The sequence below is a fragment of the Eleginops maclovinus genome, chromosome 9 (assembly GCF_036324505.1).
Source record: "Eleginops maclovinus isolate JMC-PN-2008 ecotype Puerto Natales chromosome 9, JC_Emac_rtc_rv5, whole genome shotgun sequence".
Taxonomy (NCBI): Eukaryota; Metazoa; Chordata; class Actinopteri; order Perciformes; family Eleginopidae; genus Eleginops; species Eleginops maclovinus.
This window is the reverse complement of record NC_086357.1, coordinates 17,334,398-17,358,080: the sequence shown is the minus strand read 5'-3', so window position 1 is coordinate 17,358,080 and position 23,683 is coordinate 17,334,398. Positions and strand designations below refer to the sequence as shown.

At 37.5% G+C, this 23,683-nt stretch overlaps 4 protein-coding genes across 5 annotated transcripts; 1 reads left to right on the top strand and 3 right to left on the bottom strand.

Annotated features, from left to right (window-relative positions):
* Window positions 1–967: 967 nt before the first annotated feature.
* On the bottom strand, window positions 968–2,034 carry LOC134869255 (receptor-transporting protein 3-like). The gene is made up of 2 exons (XM_063890743.1): window positions 1,780–2,034; window positions 968–1,398 (listed from the first exon to the last, which is right to left on the bottom strand). The coding sequence occupies exons 1-2, from the start codon at window positions 1,926–1,928 to the stop codon at window positions 1,068–1,070; spliced, it is 480 nt and encodes a 159-aa protein (XP_063746813.1). The 5' UTR covers window positions 1,929–2,034; the 3' UTR covers window positions 968–1,067.
* A 697-nt stretch (window positions 2,035–2,731) lies between these two features.
* On the bottom strand, window positions 2,732–4,153 carry LOC134869908 (receptor-transporting protein 3-like). Its single transcript, XM_063891859.1, has 2 exons — window positions 3,912–4,153; window positions 2,732–3,360 (listed from the first exon to the last, which is right to left on the bottom strand). The coding sequence occupies exons 1-2, from the start codon at window positions 4,058–4,060 to the stop codon at window positions 3,024–3,026; spliced, it is 486 nt and encodes a 161-aa protein (XP_063747929.1). The 5' UTR covers window positions 4,061–4,153; the 3' UTR covers window positions 2,732–3,023.
* Window positions 4,154–5,982: 1,829 nt separating this feature from the next.
* dynlt2b (dynein light chain Tctex-type 2B) lies at window positions 5,983–8,706 on the top strand. Of its 2 annotated transcripts, none has more exons than XM_063892350.1 (5): window positions 5,983–6,160; window positions 6,839–6,972; window positions 7,156–7,243; window positions 7,881–7,944; window positions 8,049–8,706. In XM_063892350.1, exons 1-5 carry the CDS (start codon window positions 6,114–6,116, stop codon window positions 8,094–8,096), a joined length of 381 nt encoding a protein of 126 aa, XP_063748420.1. In that variant the 5' UTR covers window positions 5,983–6,113; the 3' UTR covers window positions 8,097–8,706. The 2 variants fall into 2 exon arrangements, with proteins under 2 accessions (XP_063748420.1, XP_063748421.1); XM_063892351.1 differs by having other exon boundaries at window positions 5,986–6,160; window positions 7,174–7,243.
* A 6,257-nt stretch (window positions 8,707–14,963) lies between these two features.
* nmur1a (neuromedin U receptor 1a) lies at window positions 14,964–17,935 on the bottom strand. The gene is made up of 2 exons (XM_063891899.1): window positions 17,017–17,935; window positions 14,964–16,550 (listed from the first exon to the last, which is right to left on the bottom strand). The coding sequence occupies exons 1-2, from the start codon at window positions 17,933–17,935 to the stop codon at window positions 16,165–16,167; spliced, it is 1,305 nt and encodes a 434-aa protein (XP_063747969.1). The 3' UTR covers window positions 14,964–16,164.
* Between the last annotated feature and the right edge of the window lie 5,748 nt (window positions 17,936–23,683).

The following is a 23,683-nucleotide window of genomic DNA, read 5'->3' as shown; positions in this document are numbered from 1 at the left end:
ATTTTATTTTGATACATTTTTTGATCAAGTATTTGTATTTTGTATCAAAATACTTTATGATGTATTTGTGCCCAGCTCTGTGTAGGTGGATTCAAATAAAACAAAGATAAACCACAGTTTATGTGTTGTACCGCACTGTGTGACTTGAGGACAGTGAAGACTGACCACAGTGGCATCAGCGTCACACATGCTGGTTGTACGCAAATAAACAGTGGATGGCCTGTGAGAAACACATGTCCTCTGGTGTCCCGCATGCCAAACTATTTGAATTTTTCATTACAGTATGTTGTCAGGTTGCACAATATAATGTTTCTGCAAACCAACCTTTCTTTTTCATTAAATTGCTCTTCAATATTCGATAGTTTTTTGAAATTGTCACTAAATTGCTTTGGAACTTACTACATCTTTGAGGCCTTTTCTTCCTGTCAGTATCATAGATAAACCTCAGATAGGCTTTTTTCTTTAAATCTTAAATGACAAAATGTATTTTGTAACAATAAAGTCACTTCACATCACTTCCTGTTTGGCATAGACACATTACTGATACCATGCATTAAAAAGAAGAAACCTAGTGTATGCACAATCTCCCTTTTTTAAAATGTCCTTTACACAGGTCTATTTATTCATTCATTTATTTATTATACTGAACAAAAATTATATATTTTGCTGTTTACAAATTGATTTACCTTAGTAGTGACTCCTTAATACATGCTGTAATGTACTAGTGTCAACATTCATACCATTATTGTTTGGTTATACTTTAATTATACATCACATTTCTGAATGTAAGAAGGTTATTAATGAGAAAGATTCATTATTTAATGCTTCGGAGCAGAGAACTTCATATTTTAAGTAATTTTGACCCCCAACAAGAATAAATATAGAAGCTTGCATGCACTTGACTGTTGTTTTTACTTAAAGTATGACAGAGGCAACCAACAATGAAACAGAATGACAGGAGGGGAGATTATATACAATTGATGCTTTATTTAATTGTGTTCACGCCAAGCCTGAGACAAATAATATGCTTCTTTTAAATTAAGATTAGGTTTGAGAGCTTAACAAGCTTAAATCTGTGTACAGAAGCCTGCCATACACGCCTCACAGTGAGCAGGCTCATGGGGACTTTTGACTTCCAGGCTTTGAAAAGGCCTGTGTCCTTCGCCCAGGTCTTCATGGTAGCATTTGATTCTTATCTTCTTCACCAGATTCTCCATGAGGATTTCTATGTTTTCGGGGGTGATGGTGGGCCTCTCCATCGGAGCTTCGCTGCAGATCTTGCAGTTCTGACGAAAGGCCCTCACCTTGACCACGCCCTCCCCGTTTGTCAGGCGCATGTCGAAGACCACCATCACTCTGTTGGATGGCCAGCCTCTTCTACAGGAGGTGCATTGGAACCTTACAATGAAAGAGGACCAAAGTTACATGAATTCTGCACTGGCCCTTTAACAAAATGACACGTTCTCTGCTATACAAGGGTTTGCAGTCTGAAAACATGTAATCTTACCAATAATGTTATTTATTTTTTACAAATTGATCTTTAACCATTTATTCCTATACGGACATGTAAAATAACCTGGTTATTATAATTATTATTTCCATTTCTGTCAACAACAACAACAAAAAAACATAAATACAACACACTCCTCGTAAGTAGATGTTCATACACAAACCTTTTATAAACCAAATGCATCCACTAAACTATACATTATATTAACCTATACCATATCTTTATACACACAGAAACTACATCAATTTACAATATACTTGTACACTGACCTTGCACTTGTGTTCCTGATGTACTGCTCCCATCCAAAGTTCGGGCTTTTAGGCACAATAGTTTCATCAAACTGCAGACGCCAGGAGTCTCCTTCTGGAAGATCAGTGGTTTTTCTCTGGAAAATACTTATCCACTCTTGCTGTGCCATCCTGTCAGTGCCAGTGGTGACTATGACTGAAAAGACAAAACCCGGACAGCTGATCTGTACAGTACACTAACAGCTGACTCATAGCCACTTCAGTGAAAATGAAACTTATATTGGTTTCCTTCAGTTTCGTATCTAGCTTTCGACAATGAATGGAAGGAAGAGTGACAAGGTTGTTTTGATGAGTCAGATGTCACATATTTAATGTGATAATCACTTCTGTCAAGTAAACTGAATAGCATATTTATATGATATGAAGAGAAGGTAACACCCATGTAATACAAAAACATAAATGTGTGGGTGATTTATGATTATCATTGACTGAAGGTTGTCTTTCATTTACGAACAAATTGCACACAAAAAATGTGATAGGTGTGGATGTGTAACTTGAATATGATTGCTGCCTTTATGTGTTTCATAAAAACACCATAACTCGCACAAACTGCAAGAAAATGAAACTGAAACAATTCCCTGTTGTATTCATGAAACACTGCCACTTGCTGTTATTATGTTGACTTGTCTTGTATGTACAGTATGTGTGTGTGTGTGTGTGTGTGTGTGTATGTGTGTATTTATGTATGTATTAATTTATTTGAAAACAGAAAACACTCAAAGTGATTATTTAATGTACTGTTAGTGTGTGTGTGTGTGTGTGTGTGTGTGTGTGTGTGTGTGTGTGTGTGTGTGTGTGTGTGTGTGTGTGTGTGTGTGTGTGTGTGTGTGTGTGTGTGTGTGTGTGTGTGTGTGTGTGTGTGTGCGTGTATTATGTATGTATTCATTTATTTGAAAACAGAAAACACCCAAACTGATACAACAGATGTGTTAAGTTTATTGCCTGTAAAATCTTCTGTTGATATAACATTTCTTGTTAAGAAGGCAGCTGTAATGCTTTTGAGAAACATATAGACATTTGAAAGAGAACACACAAGGTAAAACCAACAAGCATGATAATATCAAAGCGTAAATGCACTTATTATCAAATAAAGATGAAAGAAGCAATATAATGTAACAGAATGACAAGGAGTAAAGTTGTATACTACTCCTTTTTTGCTGATATTAGCTTAAGCATATCGTTGGTGTATAAACAATAAAGCTGAGTTAAGAGCGGTTCCTTGGACAGAAGCCTTTCATACATGCTTCACAATGAGAAGGCTCATGGGGTTTGTTGCCATCAAAGCTTCTAAAATGCTTCTTATTTCTTCCCAGGTCTTCGTTGTAACATTTTATTCTTATCTTCTCCACCAGATTCTTCAAGAGTATGAAGATGTTGTCAGAGGGGATGCTGGGCTTTTCCATCGGGGCTTCGCTGCATTCCTTACACTTCTGATGGGAGGGCCTCACCTTCACAATGCCTTTCCCGTTTCTCAGTTGCATGTGGCAGACCACCATCACCTTGTTAGAAGACCAGCCTCTGCTACACTTGGTGCATCGAAACCTTAAAAATGACAGAGGCACTTTAGCAAAATGACAACCAACCAAAGTTACACTGGAAAGATTAAATAAAATAAATGATATGTTAGGTTACTGTAAACATTACTTGGCCACCTAAATGATCTGGATCATTAATATTGATAGATAGAGGCCAGTTTATAAGTTAAAATATGAAGAAATATTCATTTAACAACCTTCTTTTAAAAAATTACCTTAACCTATGTCATAGTCTACCAATTATATTATTTATTTTGTCAAAATAACTTTTACTATAGCCCATGTTTTTTCTACTGGACATACATGTTAAACTAACCCCTATTCAAACCAAAAAAACATTGTTTACCTAAATATGAAATTGTTAACATTGTTGGTACCGGATTTATGTGGTCCTGCAACAAAAGCAGTGCATGTACAAAGACAGACCTTCAAACCTTAATATACCAAATGCAATTACCATTGGCATATGATTACTACACACACATATACCTTTGGTGTCAATAAAGGATTATCTTATCTTATGTTACAACAACTACAGTAATAACACATCACACTGACCTTGCCCCTGTGTTCACAATACATTTCTTCCAGCCTGGTTGTTGGCCGTTATCCAGAAGATTTTCATCAAACTCCAGACGCCAGGAGTCTCCATGTTTAAGATTTCTTGTTGTGATCTGAAACTTCTGTGTCCACTCCGGATCTGTCATCCTGTCAGGGCCAATGGTGCTAGTGGCTGTGAAAGAGACAAAACACTGACAGCTGATTTGTACAGTTGTGACTCTTGATGGGTTGAGGGATGGGAACTACCAAAACAGATTCAAGGAAATTGAAACCTAAATGTGGACACTGTTGAACTGTATGGGTTATTATCACAAGTTTGTTTGCTAGGGTTGTCTATTACAGAGTAAAGGCAGAAGCCATCTGATAAAAAGGCAATTGCTTTGAGTGAGTTTGGGTTGTTAGGGTGCCTTCTGATAACATTGGGCACTCCCTGGTGATGGACTGCAAGAGAAAGGAAACTCAAACAGTTTCTCGGTGTGCTCATGCAACGTTGTGAAACACTGCCACCTGTTGATGTTATCCTCTCTTGTCTGAAATCCAGGAAATTGAAACATAAAGCGATATTAACTACATTTTTGGTGACGCCAGACACTACACATCACATTCCATATGTACTGTATGTCACTTGTACACCTCTTTCTGTGTGTTTTTCTAATCCCTATTTTGTAGTTCAATTTATTTTTATTTATCCAACTTTATGTATATTGGGTACTAATATACCAAAGCTATATCCTTGTATTTGAAAATGTAATTGGCAATATAAACCAGACTTGAATGTTTGTACTGATGTCATGGCGGCCATCACTTTTAACTGTGATGCCTGCAGCTATCATGAGACCTAGAAGAGTAGTTGGTACATAACACTAAACAATAAACCATTAATATCTTCCAGGAGGATTTAAAATAAATACCTGTCAACAGCTCATTGTCACAAACCAATAAAATGATTAAGATCTTAGGGCCTATTGAAGCTCATTTGCAGGTTCAATGTTAGAATAATTCAATTAGTTGCTATAAATAAATGTATGCATAATGAATCACATCATGTTTAACAATTAGCACCAATAATGCCATACAATTAAACTAAGCACACAGTGTTTACCCCTTCTGGCATTGTGACACATTAACAATAGATTGAGAATTCAATATGAATCCCTTTAATTATTGTAATACATCTTCATTAGGATTTTAAACAGATTGGATTTGAATTGTTTGACCGGCTGGTGGTGTACAGATCTGCTGATAGTCGATGGTGCATGTTATTATGCAGATGGTTAGAGTTGACCTTGGCATGGTCATAATATGCCAGAATAGTGATACCCCCAGCTAACAAAGCTAGAGTCTCAGCTCAGTCTTTAGGGACCTGGGCTTTGAACCGAAGGGTCAGACGGTTCAAGTCCCGATCAGACCAAAACAATAGTTTGGACTGGTAGTTGAAGAGGTGCCAGTTCAACTTCTGGGCCCTGCCGATGTGCCCTTGAGCAGGGCACCGAACCCCCAACTTCCCCCTGGCGCCGGCGAGACTGGCAGCCTTCGCTCTGGTACCTATCAAGATGCATGCATGTGTGCAACCTACTAAAACTTTAGTGTGTCAAATTGTGTGTTCACAAAAAATGCATGTGCGCACCTACCTGTGTTTGGTTAAGTATATGCATTTAAAAACTCTGTGAAAACTGAATTTCCCCCTAGGGGAATAAATAAAGGTTCATCATCTATCTTCTTCTTAAAGTCGAAAAGTACTCTGAACTCTCCTTTTTGCTTGCGAAATCATGGCACATGGCACTTGTTTTGCGTAGCCTTACTTCAAGGGATAACACCTAAAACTTATTGAATCCTGCATTGAAGTTATGACAATTTTAGAAATGTGAACGACTTTTTTCAATCAAGCTTTCACACATCTTAGTGTTTTTCATTGGGGGAGATCTTTAATGTTAAATGATCACTTATGTATAGTGTATACATAAGTGATCGTTTAAAAAGACTTGCCTACAGAGTTGTGTAAGGTTAAGACCACAGACTGTAGAAAAGATGTTGCACTACCAGGTACAAACCGTACAAACGCCATACTTTTATTTTGAAACCGGAAACTGAAGAAATACGTCGCTATGGTAACGGTTGAAACTGCAAAGATCAGCTTGTTAGCAACCGTCTGATCTTTTCCCTCTCTTATCGTACGGAGACCCATATTATCGCAATGCAATGGAGGGCTCAGATACATACATCATAAGACCTAATCATCAGTACAAGTGAGTCGGTTAAATCATTTAATATAAGTTATTACCGATGAAGTTAGCTTTTAGCCAGCGAGTTCATTGCTATCGATATGGTTTGCTAGCTACTTTAGCTACTAACTTTAGGGAATGGCTAATTGTGGATTTGAAAACTTAACATTAAGAAGATTGAATCTAAATAATGTGGTCTTTAGGTTTTCAATGCTGTAGTCAATGGATTAAGGTCACACAACCAAGCGTTAGGTTTAGGGACAATGTTAGGAAAGCAGCCCAATGTTGGGAAGTTAGCCTGTGGTTACTCACATGCTTTACTATTCACCTGGGGTAAAGAAGGCACTCAATTTAAAACAAAATCTAGTATAATACAAAGTTCTGTATCAAAGGATAGGATATAGGATATCAAAGAGGGCCCACTCAGTTATGGTAACTAACAGTACAATGCATACATTCAAGATAGAGGTGAACTGGCACATTTCCAGGTACTGTAATAGTCCACACTTATTTTTGTGTCCAATCGGGACTTGAACCGGGGACCCTTTGGTTCCCAAGCCAAGTCCCTACAGACTGAGCAACTGCTGCCCCATTTCATAACTGTGACCTATACTGTAACTGCTGTTCTGTTGTGTCCACTGTGACCTGTGCAAGCGGATTGAAGTTAATTTACTGTCTTGTTGCTCTCTGTTTATCTCCCAGGTTTAAGCCAGCCATTGTTAAGGAATGTATTCGAGAAATTGTGAGGGAGCGACTGTCTGGGATGCGTTATGACCCAGAGGAAGTGCCCGAGCTGTCTCGCTCACTAGCAGACTGCATTAAGGATAAAGTAAAGAGTGAGTCATGCTTTCTCCCTCTTTTATGTAGCCAGAAAAGTTAGTTTACCCCTCCAAATAATCAACATCATAACATTTATCTGGATAGTTGTATTTTTTTTATATTGCAGTAAACGATACACATTGAATTGCATTTGGATATGTATTTCTTTATTGTTGCAACAAAATGTTCCACTATTACAGATCAGTTATCTTCAACAGATGCAGGATTTGACAGATATAAGCTTGTCGTGCAGGTGGTCATTGGAGAACAACGAGGACAAGGAGTCAAGTAAGTGATTGTTTGATTATAGAAAACAAAAAAGCTGTGAAAACACACAAAACCACTATATCTTGGTCAGATACTTTCTCAAACTTTGGGCCTCCTGTGATATGCTCACACTTGAAGGAATTATTGTTTTTTCAATGCTCAAGCTGCAATAGAAGCCAAACATATTCCTTACCTGCTGTCCTGCGGTGGCATTTTCCTTGAATATTAGTTTTCACAGTACTTTTACAGTAGTAATATTTGCAACTATTTGACACAGGAGCTATAACATGTAACCTTCTTTCTTGTTCCCTTATGCAATTACAAAATCAAATTATTCCATCAATATTTTAGTAGAAGAAGCTAGAAGCTGTTATTGACTCAGCTCTGCTTTTTTTGTAATATCATCTATGTTGGTAATGATAGAAGATTTGTTTTAAAAATGTTGGAGTTATGATGGTATTTGAGGTACACTTTCAAATGAATCCAATAATGTTGGTTAAAATAATAAAATCTACACTCTGAGATTTTCTCAACAAAAACATATTTTTGAAAAAAAAAAATAGTCTTGCTTAAAGAGGTATCTTTTTTAAAAATAAAATAACCTAAAGATAATGAGATTTATAAAAAATGAATCCATGACCCTATTTTTTTTTACCAGGATGTCTTCAAGGACTTTATGGGATGCTGACACAGACAACTATGCAGAAGATGTTTTCATAAACGTAGGTGCATTTCTCACATTCAGATGTTGGGTGGAAAAATCATACTTCTTCACTAGCTTTATTTCAACATACTTCAATTAACTGTGTTTTACCTTTGGGTACAGGACAGCTTGTTCTGTGTGGCAGCAGTTTTTGGGAGTTATTACTACTGAAGAGAAGAGGATGGATGACAAAATCCTTTAATAGGAAAAGAAGCAAGGTGAACATCCAAACGATACTGCTCACTGTAAGCACTTCAGGCCTACAGTGCGTTGATCTGATTGAACTGTTTTTCATTGCTGCATTAAGACAGCGGGCCTCGAGTGTAGAGATGATGGATATCTGTGCTGTTACTGTGGAAACTTAAAAATGAAGGACCTCACCAGGACTACATGCCTTGGTTAAGATGATGAAGACTGAGCAGTTTTTTCCTTGGAAGAGTTAACAGACTAAAGGTCCTATTTTCTTTTAAACATTATTATTGTGTGTTCAGTAGACCTGCTTGATAAATAGAGGATCCCGACTAAATGTTCTGCAGTACGGTTTATATTTGTGCTACATTTTGGGGGTTTGACTTAAAGCAGCAGAGGTCAGTATTTGAACAATATGAAAGAGTATTACTATTGGCCAGCTACTATTATTAAGCAGAATTAGCTGTTACTACAATTTGATATCAGCTTATCACCACCTGTATTTTGCTTTGGCTCGAGTACCTATAACTACAAGTCATCTCTTTTTTAAAGTTTTGCATTCTGACTGTGTCAATAAATCACACTGACCATTTGTAGGCCATCAATCAATCGTTCTTGAAAAGACTCTGAACTATTGCAATGCAACCATTTGCCTGTAAGTGGACAATGAAAACATAAATGTAAACCTCTTTGCTTTCAGGTCATTTTGGGTCACATTTAAAACCATTACCGGCCATTTTCGACAGACAGACTTACAGTATGTATCGACTTATATCGTAGACAGATATAGACAACTCTGCCCAGCAAACTGGATGCTATGAGGCAGCTGGATATGTAAGATATCTGTGCCATAAACACTTGATAAAATGACAGTATAGGCCTATATGCAATCATTTTTGGTAACACTTGTGCATCACTAAAAATAAATGTTGGTTCAAATAAAATAAATGTTAGTTTATATATATATAATATATAAACTAACATTTGAATAGCTGCCATTATCATATTCTGCACCACATTGTCAAATACCTGTTCAAATGCTTGTTAACGCAAATATGTAATCTGCTGTCTTTTGTTTATCGCACCCACGCCTCCAGCTGAAGATCTCAATCCTCTTGAGACATCACAATACATATATATATATATATATATATATATATGTATTGTGATGTCTCTTTTGCCTGACTATACTGCCTGATTGCTCATCTGGCTTTACTCTCAACTTTCTCCTATCAGTCTCTTTATCTCTTTGTGTCATGCAATCTGTCATCTCTAAGGGTTTCAGTCAGGGAGTGATTTTAAAATGTTTGTCAATAATAGCTGATTAGCTCATGCAAGCGCAACTTCTACCACCTCTACCAAAACTCCTGATTCCCTCAAAGTCAAGCCACTATGCAGCAGTGATACACAATTGAATCCTTCACTGGTAGCAGTGTAAGTCCAAAACCTACTCAGAAAACTCTGTAGCTCGCATTCAAGGAGAAGACTGCATATTTGCCCCATTTAAAATTGCCTTAATCTATTGTTCTCTTTTGTATGTTGTAGTGCATTTACCCATTTCCCTTTCAGTATTTGCAACTACTGCCAGTTATCTTCTTTTCAAAGACAAATTGTTGGTGAAGTTGATGTCGGTCTGTTATATTATCAGATATTCTCTTGTTTTTCTTGTTGCTCTTGAAGTTTTCAATTATTTTCAGAAAACCAGCAGCCAGCTGGAAAATACATACTTTTCAGACTATATATAAAGACTAATGGCACAGAAGTGAGCAGCTAAAGTGATGAAGCTTAGCTGATAGTTGAATGACTCATCCTCTGATGTACGTACCAAGTAGATGTTGCCTGCAGATATTTCTGTTTGCAAAGCTGAATTGTAAATTAATTTTTAGAAGCTTAAATAATCAAAAATGAGCTTGGGCCATGCATGTTACTACTCAAAAATGTTTTCAGATACCCAGTTTTTTTATTAAATCAAATCTAGGAATATATTGCTTCTCATATAAAAAACCAATACAAACATACAATTCAATGAGCATGAAGTATTTTAATTTTATAACCATTCATTTTCTGCATTTGATCCATATTGGTTCATAACAAGATGTGATAAACTGGGTCCACTTGCAGTTGAATGATGCTTACTGAACATGAATTACACAATACTGTATTATATCAACATTGGCCTATTTAAAAACGTATTTGATTCAGAATAATGTGGACTAAGTTAACTTATTGAAAATAACTCAAGCTGTAGCCTCACATTGCTTCTCTTTTTGCAGTACCTGAGTTCTCTCTACAGGTGTTTGTGCAGTCTATCGCACAGCAGCTCTTTATAATTTCAGCAAAGGTTTTCATGTTGTTTTTCGAACTGACTGCTCGGTGACAGATGTCAACTGTTGGGTGCTTGCCACTCAGGGAGCAGTGCTCGTGGAGACTTCAGCATATCCTATTTTACTGAGCTCTCTGTTCCCCACGGTCTGTTATTTTAAAAGCAATGTTATGGTGATTTAGACATACGCATGGAAAATATTGTCACTCGATTCGCCCGAGTGGGTGAAAAAACCCGAAATTTGCTCAAAGTGGATTTCCTTTTATTGGGTGCATTGAGTAGCTTTTTTTCAGATGAGCTCCACTTAACGCGATAGAACGGTGCACCGCTGAATGGTGCACACCCCACTCTGGATCTGGTGGCTAGTGATATTTCATATTTTCTCAATGTGAACAAATCCATTCAAAATACCAAAAAGATACTTAGACAATTGTGTAGACAAAGCCTTTTTTGGAGCATGTAACCAGGTAAAACAAATTGCACCTTTTTAAATTGTTTATCTTTGTAATGGGCTTATGAGCAACACAGAGCCATGGATATAAAATAGCCAGTTATGCTGTTGGCTCATGTATGCTCACAAATATGCTATATTTAAGGCATAAACATAGCTTTACATTACTTTCCATCTTTGGACCACAGTTATCCCTGCCTATTCCAGCGCTTAGTGTGAAGCTGAGTGATGTTGATGGGATTATTCACTTCAGCACACTTTGAATAAATTAGTTTGATGGATGAGCTGCTTGAAATGAAAAGGCGTGTTAACTTCATGGTTTTATTGATATGTACCTTTTGTCACTCAAAAACCGTACGCCCCTATTGCAGAGGGTATTACAAAACACTCTTGGAAGCCTTCACGGACTCTCCTTCAAATAGATTCCTACTGATGTTGAACATTAGTGTGTTATGAACGACATTTCTCTTTGTGCTTTCATCAGGCTGTATGGGAATGTAGTAATTATTTTCTTTGTCAAAGAAGTAACCTGCTGAAGTCATATTCAGTGAACGTGTTTTTCAGTTTTATAGTTGTTTTTTTGGCTAATGTTTATAGGTAGGAATGTGGTCTTGTGTACATAAAGAAACGCTTAAATCATTCCCTACTAAAATGTAATTGCCGTGTGTGTGTGTTTGTGTGTGTTACCTGACACATTTATTTCCCTGAGTATTAAGATTCATAGGCAGGTGTTCTTTAATTCATAAACATGGATCTTAGGTTCAGATGCACAGTTTCCCGTTAGATGTTTTCTTCCACTGCCGCCGCTCCTTTTGAAAGTTTGCATATAACAAGGGCTATTTAACAAAGAAGACAGCAGCAGAACCAAATAGCTAGCTTTGGTCTTCTTTAGAGTATTAAAATGTAAATTAGTTTGTTGTATATCATTTGTCACTTTGTGCTGATACTTCATAAGATTTTGACCTTGAAATGATCCATCTGGGTCTTTGGCAAATGTGATACTCTAAGTACGCTGGTATCTGCTACGTTGCATCAACAACAAACCATATGCAGCAAACGTGGCACAATTCCAACTCTTATCAAAATCTTTCACCTTCCATTAATGTTCTGAAAAAAGTTAGTACATAAAAACTTAGTACAGTACATATGCAACTAACAGGAAGTTCAGGGTCGTATAGCCATGGAGGGGGAAGTGGAAAGAGTAACATTGACACATACTGTGTATAGAGTGGCCAGGCTCTTCACTGATGGAGCTAATCATCAATACCTAGTGTCTGAATGTTACTCTCCTAAACTCAATACACTTTTATTTTATGCCAGAAAATACCACATTTTGATGAAATTAGTCCATTGTAATTGTAGTCTAACAAGTTAATTACAAATGTAATTGTAAATTGCTGTATAATGAATGCCTTTACAGTTAGCCTCTTGTTTATCGCCATAAAGCCTAATATTGTGGGGACCAAATTAAACCGACAAATAGCTTTTCTTATCTGGAATGTTGCAGCTGCACACTAAAAGGACACCGTTAGGATGAGTATATTAATCTGAAACTGACAAAGTATGTTTAATAAATAACACATTTTGAATGTGAGTCCATCTATCATCAGTGAAAATCTTAAAATACCGGTTTTGTGTCATGTCTTGTCAAAGGCATAGTTTAAATAGGCAACATGTAATTAGAATAAAGTGTATGTGTCACCTTTCTCATTACTCAGAACCGTGCAATCTAACCTCTGAATACATTTATTTATAAATCAGCTCTAATTACCGGACTGCAGAATTTGCATGAATGCAGAGCAGTCAGTGATTAGCATAACTTCCAGGCTGGCTCTTAGAAAACTGATGCTTAGTATAATTACAGATGCTTAATAACTTGTTGAATCCAATGTATTCTGACCAAGGCAGGCTTAAAAAAATGTTTTGCTTCTCTTATGTCCCAAATAAATGTGCACATGCACTCAATAGGAGGGCTTTTCATGCGGTGTCCCCCATTAATAACTGGTAATAGATCATCTTTCTCAAGTTTCTTGTCAACCAATTAATGAGTCACAATATGAAGCATCACTGCGTTTGTACTTGCTGATACCGCCAGTAAGTTGAATGAGACGGAATTAGCTTTTCATTTATTAAATTCATTTTTCATTTATTATATTGTAAGAAGCATGTAAAGATAAAAATCCTTTTATCCTTTTGGATAACAAAATAAGGTTAATCTCAAAAAACGATGTGGGGGAGCACTCAGTTGTTCAACTCCTGAATTTCCCCACCGGGATTAATAAAGGTACATCTTATCTTAACTTATCTTAGCTAAACGCTGATCTCCTGAACAAGAGTGCTCTTGGGTAAAATAGTTGATAGTGTGAAGATGAAAGAAAAATCCTTCAATGTATTGTCCACCTCGTTTTCATTTAAGGACTTGTTTCAGCTAACTGAGGTTCGTATTCTCTTGTGACAAAATAAGACATCACCACAGAGTTTTCAGTTAAATTTGCACCTTGTCAAATGGGTTGAGGTGAAGGCTATGTGTCTGCATTCACGGGAGCTGTGTCTGTGCATTAATGAGGCTTTATTTTCCAATCTTCACCTCATCCCCCATGGCAAGAAGGCTATGAGATGATCACTGGCTGTTATTTACAAAAGGAGTTTTTCAGTGGTATCCAATATTGCCCCTAGAAATGTTAGCAAAACCTGATTTGTCTTGGCAACTAATCTACAGGCTTCAATCTTCTTGCACAATCCACATTTTTGTTGTCCTGGGTTTGTATTTCGAAAGGTTTAAGACATTTGAGAGAAACTTTAGTTGTCAGATATACTGTGTAAGTAAATCAGTTTAACCGTGTTGGGATCATGTCAATTGTTTTTTGGACAGTTTCCTATATCTGTTCTATGCTTTGTTAACTGTCTGCCTGATAAAGGATCTACAAATGAGGGTTTTGTGAAATTATTTTTTTTACTCTTCGAAAGAAAACCATTATCAGTAATTCGTTAAATTGAAGTACCACATTTGCTATATAAGGCAATAGATGAAGTCCATTCTAAAGTTAAGAGGTAGATGCTAATGCAGTGTGATAATACCCTCGTAAAGTTCATTGTGCAATCATATCAAAGAAAAACGGATTAAGGGTTTTGTTCGATCTTTAACATCTGATTAGAATTCAAGCTCTGACCAAGGAATTTCATATTGAAGGTAAAACAAAAGGTGTAATTGGAAACCTTGATGAAATCACACAATGCTAGCACTTTCAGTGAAATGTCCTTTTTATTCACCTTGAAAGGGAAAGAAGCCATTCGGGGACTTCAACATGGATATTTCTGCCGTGTGAGTGTGTGCGCGGGGGTTAGGGTTATGTGCAATAGCAATGTAGGAGGACATGTGCACCAGGGCAGGTGTAGGGATACACCTGTCTTTGTAAGCTTATGGTAAATCTAGATGACATCAGCTGTATAGAACTATATAGTATTAAATAGCATGAATTGTGAAAAGCATTTTTTAACTGCTTAGTTGTCATTATTGCTTTTGTTTAAATAGCTGTGTTTGATTAAACATGTAATGCCCTCATCATTTCGTTGGTGAAACAGTGCAAGGAAATGGTTTGATTAACATTAAGATTATTCTTCATCACTGCTTTTGCCAGTTTGGCAAATATTTTGATGCGTAGTGTAAGCATACTAAGCTATAAGAAAGTCCAAAAGCGTACTCATATTTAATATCATTTGAAAGCATTTGACTGTCACATTTGTCATTATTTTAAAAAAGGCAGCATTTCCTGCATCGTAGGAAACTCTTGTCATTCTAGACCAGGGATGCAAATTCTTTTAGTTTTTTAAATATTTTAAAGTTTAAAGGGACAGATATTTAACAACAACAGAAAAGAATATAAGAAAATAATTAAATCACGTCTTATTTTCCTTTGCTAAGGACAACGAAAAGCATTACGAAATGTAGAGAAGATATTTATTTGACACAACACAACTGCAAACACATGCGTTTTGTAATCCAAACATAGAATACAGTATACATAATACATTCTTAATGCAGAAACTTTGATATTTACATGAGTGATTTGTTTTAAAACATTACTGTACAGCACACTGTGGCTTACCCATTACATTACAATAACAGTAGCAGTATCATAAATAAAACAAGATGTGCACCATTGTAATTTACATTACCGTACTGTATTTTTAAAACAAGTCCATAAAAGTTTACAATTTATTTTGGGCATGGAACAACTTTTGTATACATTCTTCCACCTCTTACTTTTTAACATGCCTAATTCCAGGATTTTTGTAAAGACATATATAACAGAAGATCCTTAAATGCTGCAACAAAATGGTTTGATAACATACAGGACCTGTAATTACATTCAAAGCTGTATCCATCTTTCTGCTTCATGGCTTACAGTGGCTGCAACCGCCACATGTGGCACGATACCTACACAATGTGTTGGAATGGACGCCGTGTGTGTTGCAGTCATGAGTGGCAGTCCAGTCCAGGGTGTAGAAGCAAAGGGAACGGGTTCAAGGTTAATTGTAAGTCCTACAAAGCGCCACAATATTGCATCTGTTTAAATCAGAGCGGCATTTCTCCATGCAGGTCAACAAGCAATTATTTTCCTGTGCTCCTTACTCTCTCTCTCTAAGGATAATTCGCTCAAATACCAGTTGTGACAAGTCTTTCCGTCCTGTTTGTATAACCTACGCCTACTCAATCCTGTATTATTTCTTAGAGCTTGAGCAAAAGTTTATTTGCAAAAGTATGCAATCTGCTTTTAAATTTTTCAATGGAGAATAGTTCATTTAGGCCCCAATAAGTGTGCTTTTAAGCAGCTGGCAACCCTTGTTATTGTTTTCAACTAGATAGATGCTTTAAGCTTACTGCTTCTGCACCACTGAGCACCTCACTTTTCAAAATTGGAATTTGTTTAATGGTACAGATCTTTGAGTTTAGCAAAATAACAGTTAGGCTCACTACAGATGATGTGGTTGTTGAAACACAACAACAAAGCAATATAAAACAAAGAGCAAAAAGCACTAGCTTTGAACAAATAATAAGGCAGTGAGGTGCAACTGACCTTTTGCCACCTGATCGGGTCCTAACACTGCTGCCTGACAGCTTCAGGGTTTCTGTTTTTCCACTCAAGACTGTTTTTTAGGTAGTTTATTTAGCTGATGCACCTCAAAGTGGATGATAGATGGATGCGGTGGATCAGAACTAAATAGCATGCCATCCACAATAAATCATCCCCATTCCCACCCCCTTTAAGTTGTTTTTAACACGAAAAAGAGGTTTCATCTTTTATCCTCACTTCTCCATCTTCTGCCTCGGCTTCAACGACAGCAGCTCCACTGCTTAACGGCGCGTCACTCAGTGTGCTGCGGAGCGTCACACGGGTTACACTGAGTGAGTGTTTTCTTGGAATGATGTTGTGTGGCCGATGACACATGACCTCTTTGAACATTTCTCTAAAACGTGTGGACATGAGGTTGTACAGGATAGGGTTGACTGCCGAACTGAGGTAGAAAAACACTCCGGAGATGATGTGTACGTACTGAAATAATTGCAGGTGGTTGTCAGTCCAGTTATTGATGAAACTCCACATGAGACGGTCAGTGTGAAACGGGGCCCAGCAGATCCCGAAAACCACCACTAAAACAACTGCAAGAACAGAAAGACAGGAAGACACAATGGGAGTAACGGTTGGGGAGATTTCAAAAGCAATACATTGATGGTTGCCAACATGCTCTCTATTAAATTGTCCCTCTGGGGGCTGTGTGTAAATGATGCAGAGACTATCTTGCCTGGCTGACAGCTATTGATTTTTTGTAGAATATTTAAGGCTATTTTAGGAGATCTCTGAGAGTTTATTCTTCGATTGTTAGTAACTACGGCCCCTGATCTTTAATAACCAAAAACTTTTGGTATCGACCAAGTCTGGTTTGGCACTGTTTCAGCATTAGCATTCTTGTGTGGATAAAGTTTGTGTTTGAATATAAATACAAATGAGGACAATGCATTGTGAGATACATGTCCAATTGCAGAATTTACCAACAATCTACATCTAGTGAGCCAGACTAGACTCGGCCTAAAAACTTAATCGATTAAAAAGTATTTTGATACTCACACAACATTTTAGTGACTTGCCGGCGACGGGCCTTCTGCTGCTGTGTACGGATGTTACAGAAGCTGTCTTGTCCAAAGCCTGTCTTCGCCTCCAGTGTGTGACACATCCTCTCCCGCTTAAGCTGCAGCCCAATGAGCATGTAGAGAGCGCTGATAGTGAGCATGGGCAGGATGAAAAATAGGAAGGTGGTCACCTGAATGGTCAGGTTGTACATCCAGCGCGGTTTCACTAGAGTACAGATTGCTGAGTCGGGGATCTCTCTTGTTATGTTCCCAGCAGGACCGGTGCATTGACTTTGAAGCACGTCGATCCCATGTAGACCTGTGTTTGGTAAAGCACACAACACCGACACCCCCCAAACCGTAAGGATGACCCGCTTTGCATGGGTGCGTGTTACAACATATTTTGCCCGTAGCGGGTGCACCACAGCGATGTAACGCTCTACGCTCAGCGCTGTTACGTTGAGGATAGATGCCAGGCAAACAGTCTCAAATAGGAACGTTTTAAAGTAGCAGCCACCCCTCCCCAGTAGGAAGGGGTAGTTCTGCCAAAGCTCATACAGCTCTAATGGCATACCGAGCAGCAGCACCAGCAGGTCCGACACTGCCAGGCTGAACAGGTAGTAATTTGTTGGCGTCCACATGACTTTGTTGCGTGCAATGACAGTGCATGTCAGCACATTCCCCATGACACCTACCAGAAAAATGAACAGGTACGTGAGGCAGACAGGGAGGAACACAGTTGATCGACGAGGCCCTAAATACTTCTCCAAGTAGCTTTCATCCGACAGACAGGCCTCATCCAGTTCACTATGGCTGCCGTTTGCATCAGAGGTCAGATTGACACACTTTTCCCCCAGAGGACAAATCCATCTGCCTTTTTCAGCCATTAGATCAAAAGAGCAGTTAAAGGCTGCCATTTTTCTGTAACTGAGAGAGAAAAAGATGAAACAGACATCAATATAAAATGCCATTTAAGATCATTTGAACACACATAAGAATAAAGGTTATAGCATTTCTAATCATAGTGGTTAAATCAAAGTGTAAGTGTACAGATCGAAAGTGTTCATGTGTCTGCACATAAAAGGATGTCGTTGATTCACATCATGACATTTATCCTTCATCATGTTTCCCAAACGATCAGATTAGCTATGACTGCGTTCTCTGCTAATGAGTTATGAATTTACTTTGATTGAATAAGCTTGAATTGCCATCTGTTTCCTGTCGTTGTAGAAGACCTAATAGAAATCCCAATCTTTGTCTTGGTGCTTTAATAAACACATTTTCAGTAGAGCTAAAAGCGACCATGACAGACAGTGACAGCCATGTTTTATTTTTGTATGAATGACTATTAGGTTGAAAGGGGACATTGATAGTGACAAATTAACCAATAATTAACAACTTAGTCAAAGCATTCTTGAATCTATCGGCTTATTGATTTGTTTTTATGGCTAATAATTTGACTGGTACGGTTTTAAAGTGACCACTCTTGTTAAAGTCACTTCCAGCTGCACTGAGCAGATGTTTTCATAAAAAAGCTCTTAAAAACCAAACTGTACACTTCTTTCTGCACACCAAGCAGCAGACGGAAAGAGTTAGCTACTACAGTACAGTAGCTATTGAACATTGTGGTGCGTTCACCTGCCAGTGAGCCAGATGTTGTTTCTCTGGAGTATGTACTGCATGCAGTACGCATACAATTTGCAATTCATCTATCTTTAATACAAAAGCATGCTAACTTGCATACTACTCCTACGATGCTTGTCTTTGAGCATCAAGTAAAGCGCTATACAAATCTAATGTATTATTATACTGCAAAATGCGACCAGATGCCGTAGGATATTCCTGCAAAGCTGGCCTATTGCATTTGACATGTATGTGCTGTGGCATACTTTATGTTTTTTCTTGCATAAATAGCATGGTAGTATGTGTATTGGAATGAGTAAGTCCCAATTGTTTGCATACTGCCAGTGTTTGCGTTGTCATTTCTTGGTGACAGGCTTGTAAAATGTAAACATATATACATTTATGTGAAATCTATTATTCTTGATAATAAGGCATAGTTAATATCATTACATTTTCTCCCATTGATTAACATAAAGAACAAACGTATAGTTTATGCATTTATAAGGGAATAGAGAGAAAAGACGAAGTAACCATTTGTCACTCTTCATTTCAACACACATGAAGCAGACAGATGATTTTCCTCTGTCAGAACACAAGGAGAGGAGATGCGCTGTAAATAACTTAAAGTCATGGCAGACCTCCCTCAGTGTTCTCATCCATCCAAATGATGGACAGCCTTCAGAATTTCCCATCAAAGAAAATCATTCAATGATGGAAAATATTCCTGAAACATCAATTTCGCATACATGTGCAAAACTCTGTACTTTGTAATGGAAGCTGCACCACATACTAAGAGTAAACATAAAAAATATGGGATTTGGAACACAGCCAATGCCAGTGTTGCAACAAAAAAAAATTCACATGTTTCAATTGAATCACAAATGTAGTATTTGTATTATATTTAAAGGGTGTTGGTAGGCTGGGCTTTTCAGTTGGAGCAAAAACTACTCAAATAGGCATGCAAATGTTAGGAGGAGAAATACACATTGGCAATCATCTCTAGCTGTCCAATCATTTTACTGGCAATAGAACAGGGAGTTGGGGACAATACATAGGGGCATGCTTTGTAGCACGAGCACTTAAAATTCTGAAAAAAGGATCTGACCTGACGTTTATTCCATTACCATTATCCTCTAACAAAAGCTCAGGGGATGAAGACTGGCTATTGAGAGACTCCTTGTGTGAGTCAGTATGAAAGGCACTGTTGCTGTTCTGAGTTTGCTCTCGATTCTATCCACTTTTCAGCGTTTACTCAAAGCCCTGAGTCACTAAATTAAAGTCGCCCACGATGGTAGTTGTAATAATATTATGTACCTTCTGTCACATCCTGTGAGGAGTCATGTTGCCCATGGCAAAATCCGGCTTTCAATTTTGGGGGGAAATCTGTTAGTTTCACAAGGAAACTTTCTCTTGGAGGAGATAATATAAGATATTGTCGGGCAAATAACAAACCCAATCATCAAACTGTATATCTCTTGACTCAACACAAGAGATATATGTCAGGGAGAAAGCAATAGATTCTCAGTGAAAGCAGTATGTCCTTGAGATGGGCAGTGAATCATTATTTAATAAGACTTTCAAGGCTTTGAAAGTTTCAGGTGAAGGAAAGTAATTGGCAATACGTTAAAGGGCTTCAGATTAACTTAAACACACATCTGTCGTGTGGATAATTCCATCTTTACTTGGATCTTTGAATTTAATGTTTTCTTATATAGATTATTGGATTAATAATGCATTCCATGAAAGACATTAGTAATGAATGTATTCAGCCTGTCAAATTTGAGCTGATGCAGGAGAATCAGCGATATTTATTGACTTTTGACAAGCATGAACACACAACAATGATTTTCTTTTTGCATTTACATAAGAGTCAAATGTTTTTCTCTTTACATGCAGAGAGTACCATATTCATGCATTTTATTCTAAGACAGAACGTGAATTATAAACTTAGTGGTTGGGCATGTTGTCAGTGGAGGCACACACAAAGCATCACAACAAAATACATGCAATAATCCATTTCCCTATGGTTGTGGAGTGCAACCACTAGTGTGCCATAAATTATTTATTTTAATATATATATATATATATATATAAGTCATGTAAGTTACCTCTAATATTTTGGTTCAGTTTTAGTAAGTCTGCATTGTGTTCTGTATTTTAAAAATAATTTCCTACTTAATTTTGTTTAAATGTTAATGGTCAAGTGAAACTAGATTAGATATGCCATTACAATCATCTATTAGAGCATATCTCGTTTTGCTTCTTATTGCCTGATTGCAGTTATCACCAGAGAGTCATGACTTGCTTTTACTTAAAAAGAGTGAAAGAAAGTCACACTCTGTCCCAAAACAAATTTTAAAAATGTCTGTTGTTCTTTTAACTGCTGCATTTTAATCACAGATGAAAATCTCCATGATGATGTGGTAGATTACACTTTATTGTGTTCCAGTGAAACATATATCAGCTTTTGTATGGCCATTGTGCAGCTACAGCACTAACAGCACTAACAGAGCCTCTGCGTGTCAAAAACGATATGTTTTACTGCTGTAAACAAACAGCACAAATTCACTTAATAACCAGATTTTTTTCAGGTTCCCAGCAACTGTACTGCAGGTATTGACTATGACTTGTGGTAGATGCAGTAAAAAGCAGGACATTCTGTTTTCAAAGGTCCTGCCTATAGTATACAGCTCATTCTCCTCATTATAGACCCATGACTAGAAAGATCTTTGTCATTCGGCTAGCTACAATACTGCAGCAACTGTGAAAGCATCTACGCCAACACCGATCTAGTATCTAGTCCACATCTTCCAGGTAGCGTCAATCACCTTACCCAGAATGCAATACATGTTTTTGTTCCCCTTGGAACCAAGGATGTGATCTGGCAAATGGCTGACTTGTATGTTGCTTCACAAAAAGGAAATATAATTATGCAAAAATGTAATGGTGAATTTCTCTGATTCTCATTTTGATCCTTCACCTTATGCACTAAAGAGAAAGGCCATTATGTCTCATTATTCATGACCTCATTTGATTTTTAGGATCTACTTTCTCAATTATGACCATTCTGTGTTTTTGCTCAGTTATTCTGTACTTTTTTATTCATAATAAAAAGTTGTTACAATGTTAAAAGCCGAAGGACGAAGGAGTGACCAGGAGAGAAACTACATACTAATTAGGTCCCATTTGGGTTAAATCTCTGGATATCTTATTTGTAGCATATCATTTTTGGAATATGATTTAAAAAAGCAGAATAAATGTTTGGATTTTCTCATTCCTGCATTGATTTTGCACTGTCTGCACAACATATTGTCAGGGGTTTTACGTAGATGACTTTTTTCCCCCACAATCCTGTTATGCCTTTTACACGGAGAAACCACTTGGTAGATGAAGAATAAGGACTTCAAATCCAATTATAGTCTCTGTGTTGTTGCCTTAGAAAATTATGTTGCTTTACAATATTACAACATGTCTGATAACATGCACTGCTATGATCTAAAATATCAATTTATGTATTAACAATGAATACTATTAAATAGAATGTTATGATTATGGCATAATCATAACAGCTGTTTAGAGAATCAATGCATTTTCATGTCATTATATTAACAGGTTTTTACATGTTATATCCATTAGTAAAAGGAGTAAAAGCTAGTATTTAAAACAAAGTAAGAAAAACAGGATATAAATAGATTTCCCAAGAACATAAATATCTTCTTACCTCTAATGTGTTCCCTGATGCAGACACAGATAACTGTCTTGAGCGGAGTGTGCTGCTCTCTCAGTTCACTATCCTGCTCTGTCGCTCTCTCGTCAAGCCCTAGTCCCCATCACACACACACACACACACACACACACACACACACACACACACACACACACACACACACACACACACACACACACACACACACACACACACACACACACACACACACACACACACACACACACACACACACACACACACACACACACACTCCCTCTGTCATTCTCCCTCACCTTCACCCTCTGTACACCGCACATTCAAACACATTCATTCTACTCTCACTAAATAGTATAATTACTGTTATGTCAATATGGAAATAACAAGGGATGTTGCCCTTTCACAAAAGGACAATAGTCCTTCAATACAATGATAAAGAAAAGTATTAATTAGTATTGAGCTTCAAGTATTACAGCCCAATCTACTTGTAGTATTTCAATCAGGGGAAACTTCATTTTTGTTTAAAGAACATTTATTGACACATGCACCATGTGATATTAATGTTATAGTCTTTAGCGATTAGACCCCAATCCTGATATCATATATCCTAAGGGGGAAATGCAGTCGTGAGCAAATAGGATACCCCAAAGGGGTCTAAACCTAGTGGTGATGTTGAAGATCTAGATTTGATGAGGAGATGGGATGAGGTCTTTGGATTAGCTCTACTGGGCATTGGATATGATGAATGGAGTTGGATGGGGTCAAAACCACCTGAAATCACAGCTGATTGCAGGAGAGAGGAGAACCATTTTAAAGCTTGACTGCAGCACGATGATTGGCTGTTGGAGATTGAGGTGAAATGTAATTGGTTAAAGAGAACGCCCATGATGAGCTGATTATATGCAGCTGCAGAGTGAAGTCATTCTAAGTGTAAATTGTTGTGACATTGTTGTTGCACCCAGTCTTCCTGAAAGAAGTTGCGCTTAGCTTCATATTGTTATTTTTTACCCAGCCTTATGCCATACAGTGTACAAAGCGGAGCTTTCTTTTAAACATACAGTAGTGTGACAGCTTTGGATTTCTTTGTGGGGAGGGAAAGAAGGAAACTCATCCAAAGTGCTGCAGCCAGATGGCAATTTGTGCTCATGTCGGTTTATGTCCTCGATAAGAGGCGTAAAGATTCAACGATCATTTATGGTCATTTGCAACACAGTAATGGAGTTGTAGTCCATTTATCGTAAATGCAAAAAACATGACAGAACAGAACAAATACGGGTGTACATAAACAATAGTGAATCTTTAAGGGAAGATAACTGTCATAATCTGACGTCAGGGA